Below are 24,439 nucleotides of genomic sequence, written 5' to 3'. Positions count from 1 at the left end.
GGAGGCGGGGCTGGGGGGCGGGAGCTGCGTGGTGAGGGGCGGAGCTTACGGCGGGGGCTCTGTAGGGGCGGAAAAAGGTGGCAACTAGTAGGTAGTTAAGGCGCTGGCCTGGGATGGAACGAAAAAATCCTGAGGTGGCGACCCGCAGACTGGGATGGCTGGTTGGTTGAGAGCCTGCTCTCGCCCACCCCGACCGCCTACCACTGATGTTCCCGGATGCGCTGGTGTCCAGCGCCTGCCCTTTCGCCATTGCCCCCTCTTAACTAAGTCCCGGTGCTTTAGGTAGCAGTGCTTTAAAACCCAGAACGCGTTGCTGCCAGCCCGCAGGAAGCGTGATAGTTTTGCTGGGTGAACTCTGGGGCACCCAAATCCTAGTAATCCGGTCCCCCCAAACAGCGCCTGACCTTCCATACTGCCAAGTAGGAAGCAATCAATAAATGTCTTTCTAAAGAATGTTAAATGTATCAGAAGACGCCCTTTAAAGGAAACTCCTAGGAGACCGTGTTGGAATTGAGGTTTGGGTAAGGCATTGCTTCCCGGACAATCTCAGCCCGCGAACCACCCGAAATTCGAGTTCGTGCAGGTCCCTCTTCACTTCCAGGTCATCCTGAGGGCCGCAGCCGCGGCTGTAATTCTTGTCAGAGCCGCCCTGCGCATTTGAGGGAAATGCTGGAGGAGCTGGCCGGTCGGTGGGATGCGAGGGCTCGCGGGGCGCAAGGAGACGAGCCCTCGGGCCTGCCCCAGTCACCCACAGTGGTTGGAACCTTCCTGCGGGCGCCTTTCCGGAAAATTGTTTGGTTGGGTGAGGTCAGGTGGTCCATCACGTGAATGATTAAAAGTTGTTACCTTGGGGAAGAAATGCGAGAAAGGAGGGCTGGCTTTTGGAAGTGGGCTAGAAACTACAAAACCGAGCTTCTTGGGAACTGCCTTTTAGTCTAACAGGAAGTGGAGCGTCACCGAAAGGGAGGGGCGGCCACCCGGGGACTGTCCCCTGCTTCAGGCGCTCACTTTGCGGGCGGTGTTTTTTCCAGGTTATCAATCCAGCGAATGAGGCTGGGTGGATGCACGCTGCTGGGTTTAGAAAAAAACAAAAACAAAAACAAAAAATGAGCAAGCGAGAGGCCCCTTCCGTTCTATGAGAACCAGGCTGCAAGCAAGTAAATCTGCTGTCCACACTGCAATCGTCTGCACTCGAGGTAAGGAAATAGCAAAATGCTTTTGTGGTAAAAAAATTTTTGCAGTAAGGATATATGCATGTTTTGCTCTGGTTCTTGGAACTTTGTGCGTGAGTGAGATAGGGATTCGTTGGCTTTATTTTTGAAAATGTAATTTTATTCAGTGTTCATGTTAATTAAAATTGCTGTGTAAAACATCTAGGTTCCAGAAATTAAGTTCTGGAAAGAGTATTTTCTCTTTGCCTTTTTGGACATATATTTCATTATTTTAACTTAAACATAGAAATATTCTTAATCAGTAGAATTTACATATATTTTTTAGGAAGCTTTTATACTAGCCATAGACTTTGAATTTTATTCTACTGCACTGCTGGGGAAACATTAAGTGGGTGCAAACTAGGCTAAAGATAAGTATTTCCATGGTAATTGGGTTTTTCTCCAAACGGCTTTATTTCAATATGATCAAGTGGGGAGAGGAGGGGGAGATGTATGCAAATAACCAGCTTTCAGTAACTGATTTCCAGTGTTCTCTTAATTCATCAAGGTCAGATGCAATTTGAGCCTGTGTTTTCGTATTCTGCCTTTGAAAATAAATTCTGCATTTTATCCTATATTGCTACAAATAAGAAATTTCTCAGCTGGTTTATGGAGAAATCTGCATATCCCTTTCAAATACAAGTTGGAGAAATTGAAGTTTGATTTCAGTTTGATTCAGGAAACAATGGTTTCCTGGGACTCCCCAATTGCCCCACTCCCCACCCGGAAGGATACAGATATTCCCGTGAGGGCCTTCTCCCTTCAAAAAGTGACAGTCCTACTTCACATCTTTCAGTCTTGGATGGCATCATTACCAACTTCAATACTAAAGTCATTTTGTTGGAAATACAAACTGGACACTAGTTAAATCAGGGAAAGTTCTAGGAGTGGGAAATGTTTGTGTCTCAGTTCTTTTGTCACTTGAAATATTTCTTCTATATATGTTGACCAATATATATTGTCCTATCAAAGTTAAAGTTAGTTTCTTTCATTCAGCATTTATTGTCTGCTATCTGCTAGGCTCTGTGCTGGACACAAGACAGTTGGAGGGAAACAATTAAAAAGCCAATTAAGTCAAAAGTTCTTTCCCCAGAAGAATTTTTTGGGAAGAAGAAGCTGATGTGAGGAGAGAGAGTGGCAGGCAAATCAGTCTAGGATTTTAGAATTGTCTGATGTTTAATATATGTACAAGGTATGCCCTTGGTGTAGCAAAGGGACACAACTGTCACTCAGAGAGTCTTTTGGTATGTATCAAGCATTTTGTCCCAGCCATCCTATTGTCCCTTCAATAACTTGTATCATGAAGGAACATTATTTCAGAAAACCAAAAAATGATTCTTCAGCTCAATGCAGGTGGTCATTACAGAGGCAGGATTTTGAAAGACTCCAACCATAATTCTTAATGCCTTCATGTCTTAAAAGATTAAATGGGTTTTTAAGGTTATAAAATAGATATAGTAATGAACATTTAAAACTAATAAGTAGATTCCTATCCTGCACTTTTGAACATTTGTTTAGATCTTCTTCCACTAATTAATTGCATTGCACTAAGCAACAGAGAAAGCCCCCAGCTTCTCAGACATGTGATTGAGGACTGTGAGAGATGAAAGCAGAGAGAATAAAGGGGCAGACGCTTATCTCCAGTCAGGGTTCCAGCTCCTTTCAGACAGTTGTCAGTAAGGAATAGGAAGGATGCCATCCGTCATTCCTCAGTGATCAACCCTGGCATTTATCTGCAGCCCGATTTAGACCCCATGCTTTTTTAGATGCTTCAAATTGAATGCCCTGTGAACCTCGAGTGAAAAAAGAAACTGTGATGGTGTATAAAACTACAGATTCTTAAAAATCTAGAAATCAAGCATAAGTGCAAATTGCATTCCATGGTTTTGCTCCATGGCACATATATATGGCATATAGGCTTCAGTTGTGCAAACCCATTAGATAGGATGATGTGATTTTTTTTTCTGCCTCTGCATACGTCCCAAAGATGAAGACAAGAATATAGCAGCATTAGCTGCAACCTCACAGGAAGACATTGTCTATCTCACTGCCTAAATATTTATTTATTTATTTATTTATTTATTTATTTATCTATTTTTTGAGCATCAGACAAAAGTTTATTAGAATATAAGATTCGAAAGTAAGAATAGTAGGAAAGCTCTCTTTACAGAGAAGGTACATTCAAAAGTGAATGCCCCTAAGTGTAACTTTTAAAACACAGAACACCTAATTTTAATTTCTAAAAATAATTTGAAGCCTATCGACAATGGCATTGAAAGCAGTTTTAAAAATCTCCTGATGACTGACAAAAACATCACAGAAAATTCTTTGATTTCCCCTAATAGTGCCAAGAGATCCTGTTCCTATCAATTACAGAAGCCATAAAGGAAATTTTTAAAAAATTAAAACTTTACCATAATGAGGTAAGTACCAGTATTTTTTTTGTTTTTTTTTTTTTATTGTGGTAGAGTACACATAATATTTGCTATCTTATCCGTTTTCAAGTGTATAGTTTAGTAGTGTTAAGTATATTTACATTGTTGAGCAACCAATCTCCAGAACTTTTTCATCTTGCAGAACTGAAACTCTGTATCATTAACCAACTGCCCATTTCCTCCTTCCCCCAGCCCCTGGCAACCACCATTCTACTTTTTATCTGTATGAATTTAACTACTCTAGATACCTCATATAAGTGGAATCATGTTGTATTTGTCTTTTTGTGACTGGTTTATTTCACTTAGCATAATATCCTCAAGATTCATCCATGGTGTAGCATGTGTTAGAATTTCCTTCCTCTTACAGGCTAAATAATATTTCACTGTATGTATATAACACATTTTGTTTATCCATTCTTCTGTTAATGGATATTGGATTGCTTCCACCTTTTGACTGTTGTGAGTAATGCTGCTGTGAACATGAGTGTAGTACCAATATTTTTATCTGAGAAAAATGATTTCCTATAGAGGTACTCTTGTTTCCTTGGAAATGAAAGTTCTTACTTGAGCCAGAGTCTGTTAGAAAATACTGTAAGGGTGCTCGCTTCGGCAGCACATATACTAGAAAATACTGTAAGGCCTCTTTTTAGTCTTATCCATTGAAATAGTTCAGCTTACAGAATAAAGCCAATACCCATATAGTTGAAATACTCTGGTACTAGAACAAAGCTGAAGATAAGAGACTGTGCAGAGGACACTGAAAATACAAAGTGACTCACGTGTGAGGTTTGGAGTTTGGTGGGACCTACTGTGCTCAGGGAAAATCATTTAACGTGCTCAGTCTTAGCTATCCCATCTACAAAATGGGGGTGGATACGTTTTAATTTCCTTCTCTAAAGTTTGAAACGTTGCCGATTTGAGATATTCTGTAGCACACAGAAGGCAGAGGTCTGCCGATTTTCATTACTGTTGCTGAGCTCCCTGAGGGCAGGGACTGGGTGGTCTGGGCACTACCATCCCTAGGGTCTGACGGTCTGGTGCAGGTGGGAGGGGCCTGTAAATGTTGACTGATGAATATTTACCATGGTATTTCGGACTTCCTCTAATAATGTTAGAAAGTTTATATGAATTAGGATTGCTTTGATGTTAGGTTTGATATCTGAAACTACTTATGAATTATAATTCATACGTATGAAATCTGTTTCTCTTAGAGAGCTATTTTGGAATGTGAGTTTATTGCTGAAAACCAGTATTTTGTAACAGAAAGAAGGTTCCATAGAATATTCCAGAGATCTGTTGCCTGACAGTCTTGCCTTCCCTCCATTTTCCTGTGACTGAAACAGAAGTTCAAATGAAAAGCTCTCTTATCCTAGAATGGTAAAAGTAATACATTTGCAGATGTACTTGGTTTCTTTTTGACCCATTTCTGGAACTAATTTTGCATGGCACTGTACTGAGCTAAAAATGCTTTTCTATTTCTAGGCTTTCTTCTTAGGATGCATTGACTCCTTGGATCCTTACAAGTTGTGGATGTTCCTCTTAGAAATAAAGCCATTCCTGCTCCTGACCCTAATACATGTCCATGGAATTGGTCATCTCCAAACATCATCATCATCATCATCTTCATCATAGCTACAATTAATTGGCAGTTCCGGGTGAAGGCTGCAAGGCTAAAACAAACTTTTATCTAGCATAATTTTATCTAGCATAACCTGTGCACTTTGAGGGTAGAGAGGACCTCGCTGTCTGCCTCCCTAACAAATGGCTCGATTAAAGGAGGCAGTACTTTTAAAAAAACTTTACACATAACATTTATATATTATGTCCTCTTAAATGAGTGATGATTAAGTAAATCCAGTTAATTGACAGTAGCTGTCTGAGGAAGTATTAAAAAGGAGTATGATGCTTTTGTAGAGGCTTAGGAGGAAAAAAAAAAATGCCAGGACTCTTGGGCAACCTTTGCTATGGATATGGGGTAGGATTGGAGAGGGAAATGGAAACACAGGTACTTATTGGCTGTTGTCCCTGTTTTAAATGCTGCCCTTGGTATTCACTCAACCTTGATTTACCTATAAAATGGCTCAGAATGGCTCACTCAGCCAGGCTGCCGACAGGAGGACTTGATCTTCAGTGTACCCAGTACAGAAATTCTTTGCTTACAGCTTGTAGTGAGAAATGACCTGTAGCTGCAGCATCTATCTATTCAAATGTGGTCTTGCAGTAAAGGTAGCTCTTTATCAATCTGCTTTAGCACGTCTGTTTCAGAACTACAGTTTCAGAATGAAGTGACTGCAGGACTAAGCCTTCTAAAAGACAGGCTTTAAATTGGCTGTCAGGGATCTTATATATGTCGGCAGTTAGACTGTGAATATAAAAAAAGACTAATCATGTTCATGCTAGCAGCCAGTCCATGACACAGGTGATCTAGATTGTGGTCATCTGAATGGTCCATTCAGAACACTGTACCATTGATCATAAATACAGCATGATCACAAGATGAATCGGACACTGTGGACACTTTTATCATTTATTATGACTATAAGTCTATTCCCACTCCAGTTTTTCCTATTCCTAAATACAGAATATTTATTAATAACACAAAATAACTTAACTTATTTTGATGTATTTAGACCTATGAAGAAAGTAATGGGCATTAAGAAGAGCCTTGTAAGAACAGATGGGTTCTTCAGGAGGAAAAGTGAGGGAAAGTCATTTAGGAAGCAGAGAATAGAAGTTGGTAAAGGAGGGGCGCCTGGGTGGCTCCGTCGGTTGAGCATCTGACTTCGGCTCAGGTCATGATCTCATGGTTCATGAGTTCAAGCCCCATGTCGGGCTCTGTGCTGACAGCTCAGAGCCTGGAGCCTGCTTCAGATTCTGTGTCCCCCCGCCCCCCTCCGCCCCACCCCTGCTTGTGCTGTCTCTCTCTGTCTTGCAAAAATGAATAAACATTAAAAAAAGTTGGAAAAGGATGAGAAAAGCGGTATGGCACTTAAAAAAATAGCAGTGAAAAGAATGAGTGTCTTGAATATGGGGAAAATACTAACAGCCAAACTTCCCAGGATACCGTAGAGCACCTGGAAAAGACTTCTGAAGAAAAGTGACCTTCATGTACTATTGCTAGCATTCTATGTTTTGCCATGAAGTAAATTCTCGTTTGCGTGGCTCGAAATTGTAATGCAAGAGGCTTACTCTGGGCAATAGTGAATGGCACTTGGGGGCAGTGTTCTCACTTAGTTTTCTTTTTCTGCCAATTGTCCTGAAGTCTAAGGGTTTTTTTGTTGTTGTTGTTTTTTTGTCAGTTTCTGAATCGAAACTAAATTTTCATTTCTCAGCTAGGTAAGATTGTATTGTCTGTTGGTTAATCATGTATAGTGCCTGCCAGATGGAGTCATATAGCTTCTGATTTTTGTTAGTCCCTAAAGGTTTGGGGAAATTCACAAGGGTGATCTTATCTAACGAGTGATGACTCCCCCAAGGCAAATCGGGTCTTCTCCTAGAGCTTCCGTGGAAACAAGAATGTGCAAAGGTATTTCAATGCAGAATATCTTTGAAAAGATGGGAGGGAGAAATGAGAGTTGTGGGACATCTTGTATTTATCAGGTAGCTTGGTCCCAGAACTGATGGTAGAAAGGTGGCTTGTGCTTGAGACCACATTTTGTACCTGGCTGTTCTAGTTGCCAAATGGGGGATGACCCAGGTTTTTTACATAGGGAAGGCTTTCTTGGGTACTGTATAGGCTTAATGGGGCCTTTGTTTACATTTAATTTAAGTTCATTCTGTTAGTTTCAGGCATTTCTTATCCATTGTGTTGTTGAAGACAATTTAAACATAGATTCCCCCATGTCATTTAACCATAAAGAGTTGGAAGCACTTACTGAAATGGGCCAGGCGCTGTTGTGGATTACAGAGACTAACAGAAACTGCCCTCTAGATAATGTCACACTCCAGAGGGAGCATAGCCCGTGGTCATAATACCTGGAAACAAAGCCTTGTGACAGTGTGTTCTCAGTTCCCAGGAGCACTGAGATTTGGAGAGCTTGAGAGGAACCTTCGCAGGGGACAGGATTTTTGAAAGATAGTTGGCAGGGGACAGACGGGAGTAGAAGTTTGTCAGGTGGGGACCAGGAAGGGCTTTGTAGGTAGTGAAAATAGCATGTACCAACAAAGCCAGCACACTGACTGTCGGATATCATAAGAGAAGAGTCCTTTTGGAATTTGCCTCAGATTGAGCAATATGTGTCCATGTGACCATGAACCTGGTCAGAGGCTGCTCATCAGTTGCATCATAGCCGCCTCTTCCAACCCCTCTCACATGTTCATGGAAGGAAAGCCCAGGTTCTGAATTGGCTTCTGCATTCCACTTTGGAAATGATTTTATCTCTTGGCAGCCGCCGGCCCTTTTCTGAGCATCTATATTCTATAATCATCAGTTTTTAGGCAAGTACATATTTTGGAGGATGAACCAGAGGAGAATACAATCTGTACAATATGAGGCAAATCTAGTAGTGAAATGGCAGAATAATTATTGCTCCTCTGCCATCTGTGGCATCAAAATGAAAATGACAGCTTCTCAATGTACGTCAGGCTGCTCACTGCGTTTCTACTTTCTGAGTCAGAGGACATAACTAATCTTTGTTCATACTATGCTCTGGCATATTTGTTTTCATCTTCTGTCTGGATAATTGTTGCCTTTTCAGTCTGAAGGAACTGGCCCTGAGAAAAGAATTATTCATTCAACATTTAGCAGCCTTCCTTCTAAGGAATTTTGGTAGATGATATAAGTAAATATCGCACTGAATAGTGGGTTTTTGACAATTCAAATTTCCTGGTCCATTTAGAGACACGCATTAGAGAATGTGCAACTGTTGCTTTATAAACTATGTGTTACTTACTTTCTTACTCTTCTACCTACATTTAAGAGATTTTTTTTTTAAAGGTTCAAATAATACTCTTCCAAAAGCTGTTCAATTCTCAGATATTAAACAATTTCTGGGGCACCTGGGTGGCTCAGTCGGTTAAATACCCGACTCTTGATTTTGGCTCAGGTCATGATCTCACAGTTCATGAGTTCGAGGCACACATTGGGCTCTGTGCTCACTGTGCAGAACCTGCTTCAGATCCTCTGTTTCCCTCTTTCTAGCCCTATCCCACTCACCAACATTCTCCCTCTCTCTCTCAAAAATAAATAAATGTTAAAAAAAAATTTTTTTTTAAGATTCTGACATAGTGACCCTACAGCTCCACTGCTAAGTATATACCCAAGAAAAATGGAAACATGTTCACATAAAAACCTGTCCATGAACGTTCAGAGCAGCATTATTCATAATAGCAAACTGGAAATAACCCGAGTGTCCAGCAACTGATAAACAGGTAAACAAAATGTGTTCTATCTGTACGGGAATGGAATGTTACATGGCAATAAAAAAAATGAATGAATGAGGTCCTGATGTATACTATGACATGGGTGAACCTTGAAAACATTATGCTGAGTGAAGCCAGACACAAAGGTGATGTACTGTACGATTCCATTTATATGCGACGTCCAGGCGAGGCAAATCTATGGTGATCAAGTAGATTAGTGGTTGCCTGCTGCTGGCGGGGAGGTTGGGGAAAAGGAGAATGTCGAGCGACTGCTAATGGAGGGGTCTGGAGTTTCTTTTGGGGGTGTTGAAAATGTTTTAAAGTTAGATTGTGGCAGTGGTTGCACAATTCTGTGAATATACTGAAAGCCACTGAACCTTTTAGTTGACCCTTTGAACAACATGGGTTTGAACTGCACGGGTCCACTTTCACGCAGATATTTTTCAATAAATACGGTACGGTGCTATAAATGGGTTTTCTCTTCCTGATGATTTTCTTAATAACATTTCCTTCTGTCTGGCTAACGTCATGGTAAGAATGCAGTCTATATTACAGATAACATTCAAAATATGTGTTAATCAACTGTTCATGTTATCACTAAGGCTTCTTAGTAGGCTACTAGTAGTTATGTCTTGGGGGTGGGGGCGGTTAAAAGTCATACGTGGATTTTTGTGCAGGGTGGAGTGGTTGGTGCTCCTAATCCCTGTGTTGTTTGAAAGTCAGTTGTACTTTAAGTGTGTGAAATTTATGGTATAGGAAATAAATCTTTTTGTTTTGTTTTTGTTGGTTTGTTTTTTTTTTGAAGTTTATTTATTTTTGACAGAGAGAGAGAGGCAGAGTGCGAGCAGGGGAGGGTGCAGAGAAAGAGGGAGACCCAGAATCTGAAGCAGGCTTCAGGCTCGGAGCTGTCAGCGCAGAGCCCGACACAGGGCTCAAACCCACAATCCACGAGATCGTGACCTGAGGTGAAGTCGGATGCTTAACTGACTGAGCCACCCAGGCGCCCTGGAAATAAATCTTACGTTGGAAAAAAATACTCCAGCATACTAAGTACGAGTTTTTATATTATCTTACAGACAGTGACAGTCTTGCATACTGATTTTTTGATACATGATTGCAGAATTTACCATAACACAGTGGAAAGGGTCACCACGGACTGTGCCATCAGGAGATCTAGATTCTTGCCCTGGTTCTGCTGCTGGTGTGCCGCATGCAGCTGCATGAACCTAGGCAAGTCCCTTATGCTGAACCTTGGGTTCTTAATGAAATAGGGAAGTTGACTTAGGAGAGCTCTGAGCTCTCTTTCGGCTTTCTGAGTTTATGTGTTTGTGCAGTAAAGCATATAAATATTGGGGCAGCTTTGGAGCCATGGCTTTATCACTTATGGTTCATAACCAAAGCATTGGGGTTTTCAGAGGCCACTTGGCTAGCGCTCCTTCCCCCAATCATGTTCAAGTAGGTCTTGTTAGGTAAAATATATGTAGAGCAGGGTTTTTCAACCTCAGCAATATTGGCATGTTAGGCTGGATAATTCTTCCCTTTGGAGGGGTGTCCTGTCCATTGCGGGATGTTTAGCGGCAACTGTGACATCTTCCCACTCGATAGCATCTCCTCCCCAGTCCTGACAGTCAAAAATGTCTCTGGTCTTTGCCACATGTCACCTGGAGAACAAAGTCATCCCCAGCTGAAAATTCCTGGTGTAGAAGATGCTAGAATAACAATATGAAAATAACCAAACGGATGTGCTCTCTACCTATGAAGAACTAACAACATATGTGCAAAAAAATACCATTTGGGAATCTTTGATTTTTCAGATAATCAGGAGAAGAGGAGGACTTTTTGTTGTGTTATGCTGACATTTACCGTGTTTATTAAGGTCACATTTAATCTGTAGTCATGGATGGGAGAAAGGCAGAGGAGGAATAGTCTAAGAGCTGTCAGATCCTTTTTAGAATGAGACAAGGTGTCAGTAAATCTATACAGGCATTAAAAAAAAATAAAAAAATCTAAGAAGAAGGTGTAGGAATTGAGGGCAAGAGAGCTAGGAGGTACCTTCTTGGTTCTTTGCACAGAAGATGTAGACCATCCAGATGTGTTCTTTCTCGTATCTCCTGTTCAAAGCTCAAAGCTGTGAATTAGATGATAAGTTATTTCTCTAGAAAAAGAACAGAAGAAGGCCATAAACTGGAATCCAGATAGCCAGTGAATTCCTCGTTCCTCTCCGAACGGATCCGGAACTGTTTCTGGTGGGCCTGCAGTGGGGCTCCAGACTCCACCTGTTCTCCAAGCACACACGTGCCACTTGCACTGCGGTCTATGAAGTTCTTGCTTTTCTTTTTTAAAAATTTTTTTTTAACGTTTATTTATTTTTGAGACAGAGAGAGACAGAGCATGAATGGGGGAGGGGCAGAGAGAGAGGGAGACACAGAATCGGAAGCAGGCTCCAGGCTCCCAGCCATCAGCCCAGAGCCCGACGCAGGGCTCGAACTCAGGGACCGCGAGATCCTGACCTGAGTTGAAGGCGGATGCTTAACTGACTGAGCCACCCAGGCGCCCCTGAAGTTCTTGCTTTTCTAGACAGACTAAAAATCTTACATTAGCTTATTGGGTTGCATTGTTTAATAAATACCACATGAAATATTTACACTGTATTTCTAAAGATAAATTATTCATATCTCCCACAACATTTTGATACAGGTAAAATAGGGGATTAGAAGTTATCTGAGGAAATTTCTATGATGGGCATGGAGATAAATCCTGCTTGAAAGTCTAGACAAAAGTGAAATACTCATGAGTGTCTTTGACAATGTATATTTATAGCAGGCTACAGTAATTAATTTTCATTACTTTTTCTAGACTAAAACACCAGGTAGTTATGTGTCTACTTCAGAAGCTAGAAACACTTCTGTGTAAGTTTTACAATATGCTATTCCTCGTCAGCTGTGGAAAATGAACACAAAGATTTTAATCAGGGTATATTTTAATGCAGTTGCTGGATGATTCTTCGCTCTCATTGTTTATAGCTAGCCGTTTTTATGCAGAACTGAAAATATGTTTTATGAGACCTGCTTTTGATTCAATATATTAGAAGGATTTTCAAGGCCTTTGGACCAAGATTATTAATTCATAATGGTTTTTGGTTGACTACTTTAATAGTATGTGTTTTAGTAAGAGGGTGCATGTAATGAAAACATTGTATTCTAAAGCCTTAAATTACTGTCCTTGAAGAAATAATCATAGTAAAGCTAAGGTTATTTCAAAAGTAAATTCATTTTATTCATCTCTTGAGTGAGGCCATGATAAAAGGAGAAACACAAAATTGCTTTTCTTAACAGAACAGGCTGCAGAGAAGGTCCTGGAGAGAGTATCTTTGAAAAATCTCTGTAAAGGTTACTACAAGGTAACATTGCTTTACAGATCTGGACTATTGAAAAGTGAGAGCTGCTGAATGACAATGACCATCCCCCTGATCTTATGAATAACCTCTTTCTTTGCTTGCACATGCCTCCGCCCACTGTACAATCATGGAGCGTATGCCCCTCCCCACCCCCCTTGAAATTCTCCATTCCCCATTCCCCAGTCTCATAAACTTCAAAGGGAGATGTTAAAGGCATGGACTATGTGGTCTCTCTGTGTCCTTGCTGAACTATATATAAATCGTTTCTACAATTAGAAAACACTCTACCGCATGAAACAAGATCACGAGAATGGGATTGTCCTTTGAATTCCACCGCTGCTAAATCTTAATGAAAAACAAAAGGTTGACTGAACATCACTTGGAAACTAAAGTGAGATTTCGTTGAGAATCTAATCTGTAGGATGGGAAGATTTACACCACAGTGTCAGGATTGCCTGTGGAATGGTAGTGTGGCTGCACATGCTGAGTTAAACCACAGGGTGTGAAGTCAAGAGCTTAGGTATCCACAAACACTGTACTTTTCTAAGGAGATGGAGACAACCAAAAACAAACAAAAAAACAAAAACCCAACTGTACGGAGGCAGTGTTACACAGAGAAGGACAGCGACAGTGGCTTGGTAGAGTTAGCGTACCACAGCTGTGAGGGAGCAGTAAGAAGTCTCTTCTAGCTTTATCATATTTGTCTGTATTGTGGAATGGATGAGAGTATTCATTTATTGTATAGCCTAAGAAGAGAAATTGTACCAAAATATAATAAGGGTAGACTATGGATCCATTAAAGTCATCAAGAATAATGATACCTCATTCTTTGCGGTTCTAAAATCTATGTTTTTCTTAAAGGAATTTTTTAAGTATTTAGAAATGTCTGGTTGATTTTTGTTTTCAGTCCTTTAAAGGAATATCTGTTTTCCTCATTTTCTGGCTTTTGTACTTGAACAGAGCAGTCAAATGGATCTAGGATATATGCTAAGATGTATAGGAAGGCTCAGCTGCCAAAATGCACAGTAAGGACTTCCCTCACAGGCTTATGGAGGCTTGTGGAGAAGTAAGGGAAGTCTGGAATCAGAAGCAGAAATAGAAGAATACGAAACAGCAAAAACTGAAAGTCAGCAGTGCTCCCAAAGGAGGCGGCAGGGGTCAGAGTGAAACTGTATTGGAGGCTAGGAAATCAAAGCTCCACATCTCTGTAAAACTGCTTGTGAGATTCAGCCTTTTCTGATGTAAGCAAATGAGAGGTCTGAGCAGACAGACGTGTTTGGCCAATGAGTGTCCAGGCCACATGAATCAGGGGTTCACCTACTATTCTGTAGCCACCTTAAGCACATCCTTCAGGTACCATGAGGGATAGGGGAGTACATAGCTGATTACAGTACCTCCTGACCCTCGTGTACTGTGAGACAGGGTGATTTGGAAGCTCCAAAGCCCTCCCCGACTTCAACCCGAATTGAAATTCAGCAGTATATTCCTAGCTCATAATGATGAACAGCCTGCTCTGGCAGCAGATTTGCCCAGGTGTAGATCCCACATCCATTTCTTAGTTGCTATGTAATATTGAGAAAGATATTTAACCCAGGCTACAGTAAAAAATAAACTAGATCCTGTCACTCTCCTGATCAGAACCCTATAATGGCTTTCCATCTCAATTAGAATAAACTCTAGGGCCGCCTGGGTGGCTCAGTCAGTTAAGTGTCCGACTTCAGCTCAGGGCATGATCTCATGGTTCATGAGTTCAAGCCCCATGCTGAGCAGTCAGCCTGGAGCCTGCTTTGGATTCTGTGTCTCCCTCTCTCTCTGCCCCTCCCCTGCTTGTGCTCGCGCTGTCTCTCTCTCTCTCTCTCTCTCTCTCTCTCTCTCAAAAGAAACGTTTAGGGGCTCCTGGTTGGTTTAGTCAGTTAAACATCTGACTTCGGTTCAGTTCATGATCTCATGGTTCGTGGATTCGAGCCCCGTGTCTAGCTCCATGCTGACAGCTGGGAGCCTGGAGCCTGCTACAGATTCTGTGTCTTCCTCTCTCTCTGCCCCTCTCCCACTCATGATCTGTCTCTCAAAAATAAATGTTGAAAAAAATGTAAAAATAAATAAATAAATAAACGTTTAAAAACAAATCTATATTCCTTCATCAGCTGATAAGATCCCCGATAATCTGGTCCTTGCTTATGCCACTCTGATTTATTCTCTTCATTACCACTATTCTAAATTATCTTTGAGTTTACTTTTTGTCTGCCCCTCTCTACTGCTTCCTCTCCGTCTAACAGCAGAGACTTTGTCCATCTTATCCATTACTGTATCCACAGAACCTAAAACAGTGCCTGGCACAGTAAGTGCTTATAACTGTTTATTTATTTGATTGAGTGAATACGTACATATTATGACATGTGCAGCTCTTAGTACAGGACCTGATAAGTAGTAAGCCCACTATAATTGTTTGTTGCTGCTGCTACTACCATTATCATCTGTTTCTTATATTAGGGTTCTGCAAATGATTTCATTTCGAAAAAACTTGCTACCAAAAGTAAGTTTAAATGTGTGCACTGAAGTATAATTGACCCTTAAACAATGTGAGGGTAGGAGCACCAACACCCTGCACAGTCGAAAATACACATGTAACTTTCAACTACCCCCAAACTTAACAAATAATAGCGTACTGGTGACCGGAAGCTTTACCCATAATATAAACAGTAGATTAACACATATTTTGTATATGTATTATATATTGTATTCTTACAATAAAGTAAGCCAAAAGAAAGGAAATGTTAAGAAAATCATAAGGAAGAGACAGTCCATTGAAAGTACTTTACTATATTTATTGAATAAACTCCACATTCTAAGTGGACCCATGTGGTTCAAACCTGTATTCTTCAAGGGTCAGCAGTATACACATATCAGAACATCACATTGTACACTTTAAATATATACAATTTTTATGTCAAAGATATCTCAGTAAAGCTGTTTAAAGAATTAGTACACTACTAAGAGAAATGTAATCCCATTTGAAAAAATAATCTCAGTTCCAAATATTTCACATTAAAAGGAAGACCAAGTTTTGAAGGCACTGCTTAATTCTTTGGGCTTCTATGTAGATGATCTTTTGTCCATAACTGCAAAGCAAACAGGCCCAGGAGGTTTGTTCACTGTACCTTTTATTTTTACCTTTAAGAGGCCAGGAGAACTGTGAATTTAAATCAACTAAAATAGGGGCGCTTGGGTGGCTCAATCAATTAAGCATCCGACTTTGGCTCAGGTCATGATCTCGTGGTTTGTGAGTTCAAGCCCCATATCTGGCTCTGTGCTGACAGCTCAGAGCCTGGAGTCTGCTTCAGATTCTGTGTCTCCCTGTCTCTCTGCCTCTCCCTTGCTCATGCTCTGTCTCTCTCGCTCAAAAATAAATAAGCATTAAAAAAATTTTTAATCAACTAAAATAAAGTTAACTTCTGTCCTCCTTAAAAAAGCAAAAACAAAGGGGCACCTGGGTGGCTCAGTCGGTTAAACCTCTGACTCTTGATTTTGGCTCAAGTCATGGTCTTATTGTTCTCAGGTTCAAGCCCCACATTGGGCTCTGCGCTGAGAACATGGGGCTTGCTTGGGGGTTCTCTCTGTCTCTCTTTCCCTGTGTGTCTCTTCCCCTCCCCTGTTCACTTGTGTGCCCTCTCTCTCTCTCAAAAAGAAACAAAACAAAAACAAAAACCTGGGAACCAGTAAGAATGCTAACACTCTGTATTTTATTTCCATTTCTATTCCAGGTGCTGCCACATCTGCAAACTTCCTGGAAGAGTGATGGGGATTCGAGTGCTTCGTTTCTCTTTGGTGGCCATCCTTGTGCTGCTGCTGGTAGCTGGGGCTCTGACCACTTTACTTCCAAATATTAAAGAAGACAAGATGCTCACTCTGCGTAGGGAAATAAAATCCCCGGGCAAGTCCACCCTGGATTCCTTTACTCTGATAATGCAGACATACAACAGAACAGACCTCTTACTGAGACTTCTAAATCATTATCAGGCAGTGCCACACCTGCATAAAGTGATCGTGGTGTGGAACAACATTGGGGAGAAGGGACCGGATGAGTTATGGAATTCTCTAGGGCCTCACCCCGTCCCTGTGATCTTCAAACCACAGACAACAAACAGGATGAGAAATCGACTCCAGGTCTTTCCTGAACTGGAAACCAATGGTGAGTTGCAGCTGGGTTCTTAGCCAGCGAGGGCTGCAGCTAACCGGAGCTGGGAGGCAGGCATGTGTATTTCCAGCCTTCTGTGCTAATTATGCTGAGAAAGTAGGAAAATTTAATCAAAAGAAAACACTTTGAAAAACTTAAGGGCCAATTTTCAAGATGTCAAGAAGCAGTTTCCTTGGGAAGAAATCACACGTCTTGCAACAGTGACAAAGAGGTTAATGTTGTGAAAGAAGATACACTATAATTACATATTGTATCGGAGAAAGTAGTAAAATGGCATTCAGCTTATGCTTAATGTATTTCTTTGCCACCTCCCTTTTCCTCCCATTCAGAGCAGTTTTTTGAGCATTGCAATTTGCTTGAAAGACCCCCAGTCTTGTTTATTTGCGTGATCATTCGTTTCTAGGATAGTGGTTGATAACTGCATGATCATTTCCCGGTCAGGCAATTATGAAATCAATTACAATTCAAACACACACTTTTTCTACAAGACAAATGTCTCCAGGAATACATTTCTTGTTTACTTATTTTGTCCAGAAAAGTATTCCTTTGAATGATCTATCTAGACACCATTGTGTTATACTAGTTTTGTTTTCATTTCCAAACTGTTGGATTCAAATTTGTCTCTCTCTTGTTTCAGCTGTGTTAATGGTAGATGATGACACACTAATTAGTGCCCAAGACCTTGTCTTTGCTTTCTCGGTTTGGCAGGTAATGTTGCTGTTTCCTTTACGAACTCCTCAGCATGAAGGTCTACCCAGGGTAGGGTGGATTAATGTGGGAGTCACCTCAAACAGTGTAGACACTATTTATCTAAAAGAAAAGTTTGGTGCATGGTAATCAAGATTTCTTGTGTTCAGTTAAGCCAACCTGCAAGTTAAGTTATCTTTTATCTGTATTTGATTTATATTTGGTATATTGGGGAGAAGAGCTGGAACTACTTTCCAGAGAACAATGAGGAAACTATCTGATATAGCCAAGACTGGAATCGAGGGACATTTTCTACAAGGCCACAGATCTGTATCTCAAAAGAGAAGTGTATCTCTGTATTAATATTGTATATAACTTGCTTTAAAAGAAAGCACTTTACACCGACAAAATTTAATCCTAATTCTGGAACCCCTTTTTAGAAATTAGTGATAACAGAAATTCCAGTGCATCATTGTGGTGGCCATTTTATTTATTTGTTTATGTAGGTCTTTTCCTCAATCATAGCTGGAATAAACAGGCATAAATTGCTTGTCATTCTGTAAAAAAAACTCTTTGCTCGTGAATATGTGTTAATTAATAGTAGTTGGCTTTTACAAGTTGCAGTTCAGGGGCACCCGGCCGCCTCAGTTGGTAGAGCATGCGACTCTTGACTTCAGGGTCATGAGTTCAAGCCCCACATGGGGCATGGAGCCTACTTAAAATAAATAAATAAATAAAAGTACCATGTAGTATCCAAAATCTTTGGGGCACGTGGGTGGCTCAGTTGATTAAGCATCCAACTCTTAATTTTGGCTCAGGTTATGATGTCACAGTTCACAAGAGAGAGCCCTCATGGAGCTCTACACTGATAGCATGGAGCCTGACTGGGATTCTCACTTTCCCTTTCTCTCTGCCCCCCTCCCCATGCACACGTGTATGCTCTCTCTCTCTCTCTCTCTCAATCTCTCTCTCACTCAAAATAAACAAACTTCAGAACAGAACAAGTTGCAGTACAGTTACCTGAAACCAGAACAAACCGCATACCAATAATCTGAGCTGTGTCAAATAATTAAACACTGTGCTACCCAGTACTGGTCTAATTTGCACTATAGTACCTCTCCTTAATTAGCTACTTGGGATATAAGAACATTAGGTATTAATGGTAAGTGGTCACAGTACTCTGTAGATACCACTGCTCTCAAAACTTCTGTTTCAAAATTCATGCTGAGTATACTGATCAACAAGTTTTTTTTTTCCCCCATCAGCACTTTTTCCAGCCTTGTAAATAAAAGCTCTTTAGGCAAAAAATTCTAATGTAACACTCCAGCTGTGAAATTTCTATTTCAGGTAGAACATCAATTTACCTAAAATGTCTGGGGTCGGGGTAAATAGAACCATGGTTACTTAGAACAATCCAAGTAAACCATAATTAAAGATGGATAAATATGATTTTTAGGTTTTCTTCATAGAAGAACAAGCAAGAACAGTTTCAATCCATTGCCCAAGGTAACCCGACTCCCAAAGTCAGTCCCATCAGTGCCCTGAATGGTGTAGTGATGTGAGCGAGAGAGGCAGGCAAAGCTGGGACGGACATCTATCAGGCCTTTGTATTTATCTGCTTAGTGCTGTGACTTTTCCTCCTCTGGTCATCTGTGGAACTTCACTCATCCTCCTAGATTAGGTAAATAGCACATCCTCTCTGAAGCCTCCTGTCCTTTATTTTTGACCCCCTGTTCCCCTTTGCCTCCCAGCAATACAGCTGTCACCCTGTCCTCGGTGCTTCCAAGAGGTTTGCCCAACTGTGTGTACAAGCATCTCGTAGTATGGGAATCCTTTGTTCACATATCTGGATCATGTCCTCCCCGGACTATGCAGTTTTTGAAATGGGAATTAACCCACCTGATTTGTGTGTGTGTGTGTGTGTCCCTTGTTTAATGTCTGTTCAGTAAGTGAGTGAAATACAAATTACTTATGAGATTGAACTAAACCTTTTAACTCTATAAATTCTTACTTCTTTTCCATGCTTCACTGGTTTTCTCTGGTTTGGTGATTTTTGTTTTATTTTTAGTTACTCTCATCTTAATATTATTATTTTACTGCTATCTTTTCTTCAAAGATCCTGATGACATCTCGTTATATATTTTTCCTTGTATTTTTTTTTTAAAGTTTATCCATTTTGAGAGAGAGAGAGCAAGCAGGGGAGAGACAGAGAGAGAATCCCAAGCAGGCTCCACACTGTCAGTGCAGAGCCCAAGGCAGAGCTTGAACTCACTAACTGTGAGATCATGACCTGAGCCAAAGTCAGGAGTCGGGCACTTAACCAACTGAGCCACCCAGACACCTCATATTTTTTTTTCTCATATTTTTAAAAAGGAAACACCCAAGCTGAAAGGGAGAAAAATATAGCATTGTTTAAGATCAACAGTGACTTTCAAAAACATTGAAATCAACATGGAAAAACAGTAGAATCATACATGTAGATCCATAATTTTATGTACTCCTAAGAGATTAAAACCATTTTTCAAAATAATCACACTGTATCTTTTTATCTGCTATAATGAATAGCACTCATACAGTCAGCTTCTCCTGCAGCAAACTTTAAAGAACCAGACTCCTTGGTGACTAGAATTTATTAATATCAGATATCATTTGAATTAAGAGAACATTTGTAAGATTAGAAATTTTGTTAGGTATTTGGGTTGTGATGGAATTTGACCTACAACTGATCACGACATAGATTTATCAAGTTGCCTGGAGTCAGATGAAATTGAGATGTAGAAACCAGGAATAAAATGAAGTTGATAAATCAGTTCAATTCTCTCTGTAATAAATAATTGCCTTTTTTACCATGTCTGCTCTAAAGAAATGCCACCCTTAATTGTTCTTTTTTCCATCTTTTCAGCAATTTCCTGATCAAATTGTAGGATTTGTTCCTAGAAAGCATGTCTCTACTTCATCAGGTATCTACAGTTATGGAGGTTTTGAACTGCAAACACCGGGGTTTGGAAATGGTGACCAGTACTCTTTGGTGCTGATTGGAGCCTCATTCTTCAATAGCAAATACCTTGACCTCTTTCAGAGGCAACCTGCAGCTGTCCATGCCTTGATAGATGAAACCCAAAACTGTGATGATATTGCCATGAATTTTATCATTGCCAAACACACTGGGAAGACTTCAGGGGTATTCGTGAAACCTGTAAACATGGGCAATCTAGAAAAAGAAACCAACGGGGGCTATCCTGGAATGTGGCATCGAGCTGAGCACTTCCTGCAGAGATCTTATTGTATAAATAAGCTTGTTGATATCTATGATAGCATGCCTTTAAAATACTCCAACATTATGATTTCTCAGTTTGGTTTTCCATATGCCAACCACAAAAGTAAAATATGAGAGTAAAACGAACAAAATCAAACCTCAAAACTGCTTTGTATTTGAGTATCTTCTCTGCGCTACAATTGGTGTGGTTTTTTTGTTTGTTTTTGTTTTTGTTTTTTTAAGCAACATCATGAACTTTTATCTACTACAGAAGTCTCTACAAGGGAGAAAATGTACAGTGCTTCTAGGACATAAAAGTCACATGAACTTCAAAAGCCAAGAAGCTGGTACTCTCTAGATAGGTCTTCTTGTGAGGAGTTTTCATCCGCAGAGAGAACTCCTTGGCCAGCGATTTTAATGTTTACATTCTGAGACTTCTAGACTTCTACAATTTCGTTGACTCATGGCATTTGCCTTAAGGACCTATTGCAAGTTGTCTCCAGGATCAGAAACTCCAGAGAAGCATTTCTCAGCTTTTTCATTAAAGGATGATTGTTTTCATTTGAAGCCTGAGATGCCTCGTTAGCAAAAGCCTGTGGTGTAGAGAAAAGCCATGTGAGGCGAGGATAATCTCAATCCCTTATAAAAACAAGTAGAAAACTCATGACTACCATGCTTTCATTGTGGTCTTTCCAGCACTAACTCGGCCTGGCATGGTTTCGATGCATCAATCACTGCTTTTATTTTCATTGATAAGTCTGTTGTGACTGGAAGTGTTCATTTTAGTAGCTGAAGGATGTCTCATTGATCACTTGGTTTTTGTGAACATTTACTGCATGGATCACAGAAAATTGCAGCCTGTGTTTCTCATGTGCAACCTATATGCAGCAAGGAGTAAATGTGTTACTAGATTCAGGTAGTGCATTTTGGCCCTGAATCTGACCTTGAGAGTATACATTGATTCTTATATTTTACATAAACCATGCATTGTTGTTTAAGAAACTTCTAAAATAATCTTCTAAAAGAATGCTTTAATTAGGAACTGGCAAAAGTTAAAACCCTTGGTGTCAAGAGATATTTGCTGTTAGGGCATAGTTTACCTCATGGATACTGAAGTTACGTGTATTATACACAAAGTTAATTTCTTGTATTCAGAGCTGCTGCTGCTGCTGCTGCTTTTAATTTCCCCCCAAAAAAGACTCGAGGCACCATTCATCATGATGAAATTTTGATTACATGGATGCAGGAAAAAAATAAGAGAACTGAATCATAGCAGAGGAATTTTATACAGAGTCTGCATCAGTAAATTGTTGAATTGCTCACTCTGTTGCGTGAATTAGTATCTGTGTTCCACACAGTGTCCGTGTTTGGGTCCTTGTTCATACTAGTAGCAAGGAATATTTAATTAAGCTTCATCACCTCCTCTTCTTCTTCCCCCTTCTTCTCCCATAATGTCATTATATTCTCACAATTGCAAAGCTGTGAAAACATTGTTATAATCATGGTTAATGTTCCAACAATGAAGTCTTTGTGCAATCAGTTCAGTACATGTTGTTTCTTTACCTTGGCATGTGTATGTGTCTTAATGCAGTCAGATAAAGCCAGTAGAACTCAGAACCTCACTAAAAATCTATAATGTTCATTATCTGCTTTGGTCAACCTTGGTAGTGATTTTTTTGCCTCTTGGGATTCCACTGGCAGATAAATAAAATCAACTTCTACCGTGAAGATGTTCTGTTAATTAAGCAGACTCACATTTTTGTGGTCGGTATTTTTACAATTGCTAAATGTTCTAATATATTGTTCAGGGTAACGCAGAGGCATTAGCTACATTCTCTAGGGGGAGCGGGGTGGGGGGAGATTCTTCAGTGGGAAAATATTCCCAGATTTTATTTCCCATTTTGTGTTCTCAAACTTGTCGGAGGCATCACATAAGTTAATCATGTCATGCTTTTCAGGCATTATAGAGCAAATATGATAACAAAGCGAAGGTCAGTCTCTGATACAGGCACCCTTGCGTTGTGGCTGGAATTCTAAAACTCTTTTTCTCTGGGCACCTCTGGCTCCACATGATCGGGAGAAGAGAGGATGCTCGGGTTTGAAACTGCATGAGGAAAACAAGGTAGCTCAGAGGCGAAGGGTGCCAGGAGAGTGCTTGGATTCAAATCCTTCCTTAGTCTCACGTTTACTTAACTTCCTGGAGCATCGGTTTCCTCATCTGCAAAAATGAGAGTAATATCTACCGAGGGGGTTGTTTTGAGAAGTAAAGGAGATAGCTTGTATAAATATAGGAGAATGCTTTGCCCATCTTAAATGATCAATAAATGAAAGCTGTTGGGGTGTGTTATTGATAGTAAGTGCAGTTAATTCTACAACTCACCACCTAGGTATTAGGCCCCTGGACACACCAGGTGAGATATTCAAGAAATTATTTCTACATAACAATGGGCAGACAACCAAGGAAATTTTCATGTCATTTTCTTTATTTCAAATGCCTTCTTTCTTATTCTTAAAACACCACCTACTCAGGGGCGCCTGGATGGCTCAGTCGGTCGAGCCTCTGACTTCGGCTCAGGTCATGATCTCACAGTCTGTGGGTTCAAGCCCCGCGTCGGGCTCTGTGCTGACAGCTCAGAGCCTGGAGCCTGCTTAGGATTCTGTGTGTGTCTCTCTCTCTGCCCCTAACCCACTCACATTCTGTCTCTGTCTCTCTCAAAAATAAATAAACATTTAAAAAAAAATTTTAAACACCACTTATTCACTGGCAATTTCGGCTTATTCAGAACAGCGTCAAGAAGAAATTACAAGCACACCACGACATTAACAATGGCTAAACATGTTTGTGTCTATTCCTCCTGACTTTCCTAGGCATATATTTTAAGAGCATAATTTATTTGGCATTTCATTAGATGGATAAACTATAATTTATATAATCAATGATACTACAATTTTGTTTGACTTCTTAATATTATAACAATATTTGGGTAAGTGCCCTTGCCTTTGAGCACATCTATAATGATTCCTTTATAATAAGGCCAAGAACTTCAATACCTGGATCTACAAGGTATGTGTGTTTTTCGAGTTTTTGATACATATTGCTATATCCTTCCAGAAGCATTTCCATAACTCACTATTAGTATCACATCTGAGGGTACCTGTTTCCTGTCAGACTTCCCAACACTGCATACCATTTAAAGTTTCCTTTCCTTTTTCTGTGTACAAAACACATGAATGTTGCAGGATTTGGAAGGACTTGGCTATATTAAGAACTCTGTTAAGGCTGAGAAGCAGGCAGTCAACTGTCAAATAAAAGATTCAAAGGCAGTGTAAGCATTAGGAAACTTTGAAGTGAGTCTAGAAACTCTTTGCTCTCAGGCTTGAAGTATAGACAAGGAATTTCTGACCCTTTGCTGGTCCCAGCAAGAAAAAATTTGGGAGCAACAACAGAAAAAATGCTCACACTTGTTCCTCTTGGGAAGACCCAAGGTTTTGACCCAAAGGTGTGTGTGCATGCTAATGTGTGCACACTCATGCACACTTATGGATGCAGGCAGGGAGGACAGGAGGTAGAGGGAATGGGGAGGAGGGAATGGAGTGGAGGATCATGCTGTGTTGGAGGAAGGACAGGGAGGTGCCAAATCTCACTGGCTGCTAGGGCTTCAATGGTGAGAGGTGATCATCCCCTACCCCGTGCTTTTTCATAAACCAGTGTTTATTCTGCAAGAGTTCCTCCGATTTCGTGTTCTCTCTCTCTCTCTCTCTCTCTCTCTCTCTCTCTCTCTCTCTCTCCTCCCTCCCTCCTCCCTTCCATTCCTCCTTTTTGAAAAAAAAAATTTAATGTTTATTTATTTTTGAGAAAGAGACAGAGACAGAGACAGAGTGTGAGCCAGGGAAGGG

The 24,439-nt window shown here is 40.5% G+C and overlaps 1 protein-coding gene across 1 annotated transcript; it reads left to right on the top strand.

Annotated features, from left to right (window-relative positions):
- The first annotated feature begins 275 nt into the window (after nt 1-275).
- On the top strand, nt 276-22,273 carry EXTL2 (exostosin like glycosyltransferase 2). Its single transcript, XM_007093625.3, has 6 exons — nt 276-521; nt 1,032-1,196; nt 3,557-3,634; nt 16,166-16,593; nt 17,237-17,307; nt 20,189-22,273. The coding sequence occupies exons 3-6, from the start codon at nt 3,630-3,632 to the stop codon at nt 20,675-20,677; spliced, it is 993 nt and encodes a 330-aa protein (XP_007093687.1). The 5' UTR covers nt 276-521; nt 1,032-1,196; nt 3,557-3,629; the 3' UTR covers nt 20,678-22,273.
- Nucleotides 22,274-24,439: the final 2,166 nt, after the last annotated feature.

The sequence above is a fragment of the Panthera tigris genome, chromosome C1 (assembly GCF_018350195.1).
Source record: "Panthera tigris isolate Pti1 chromosome C1, P.tigris_Pti1_mat1.1, whole genome shotgun sequence".
NCBI classification, from domain to species: Eukaryota; Metazoa; Chordata; class Mammalia; order Carnivora; family Felidae; genus Panthera; species Panthera tigris.
This window is presented reverse-complemented; position numbering and strand designations above follow the sequence as displayed.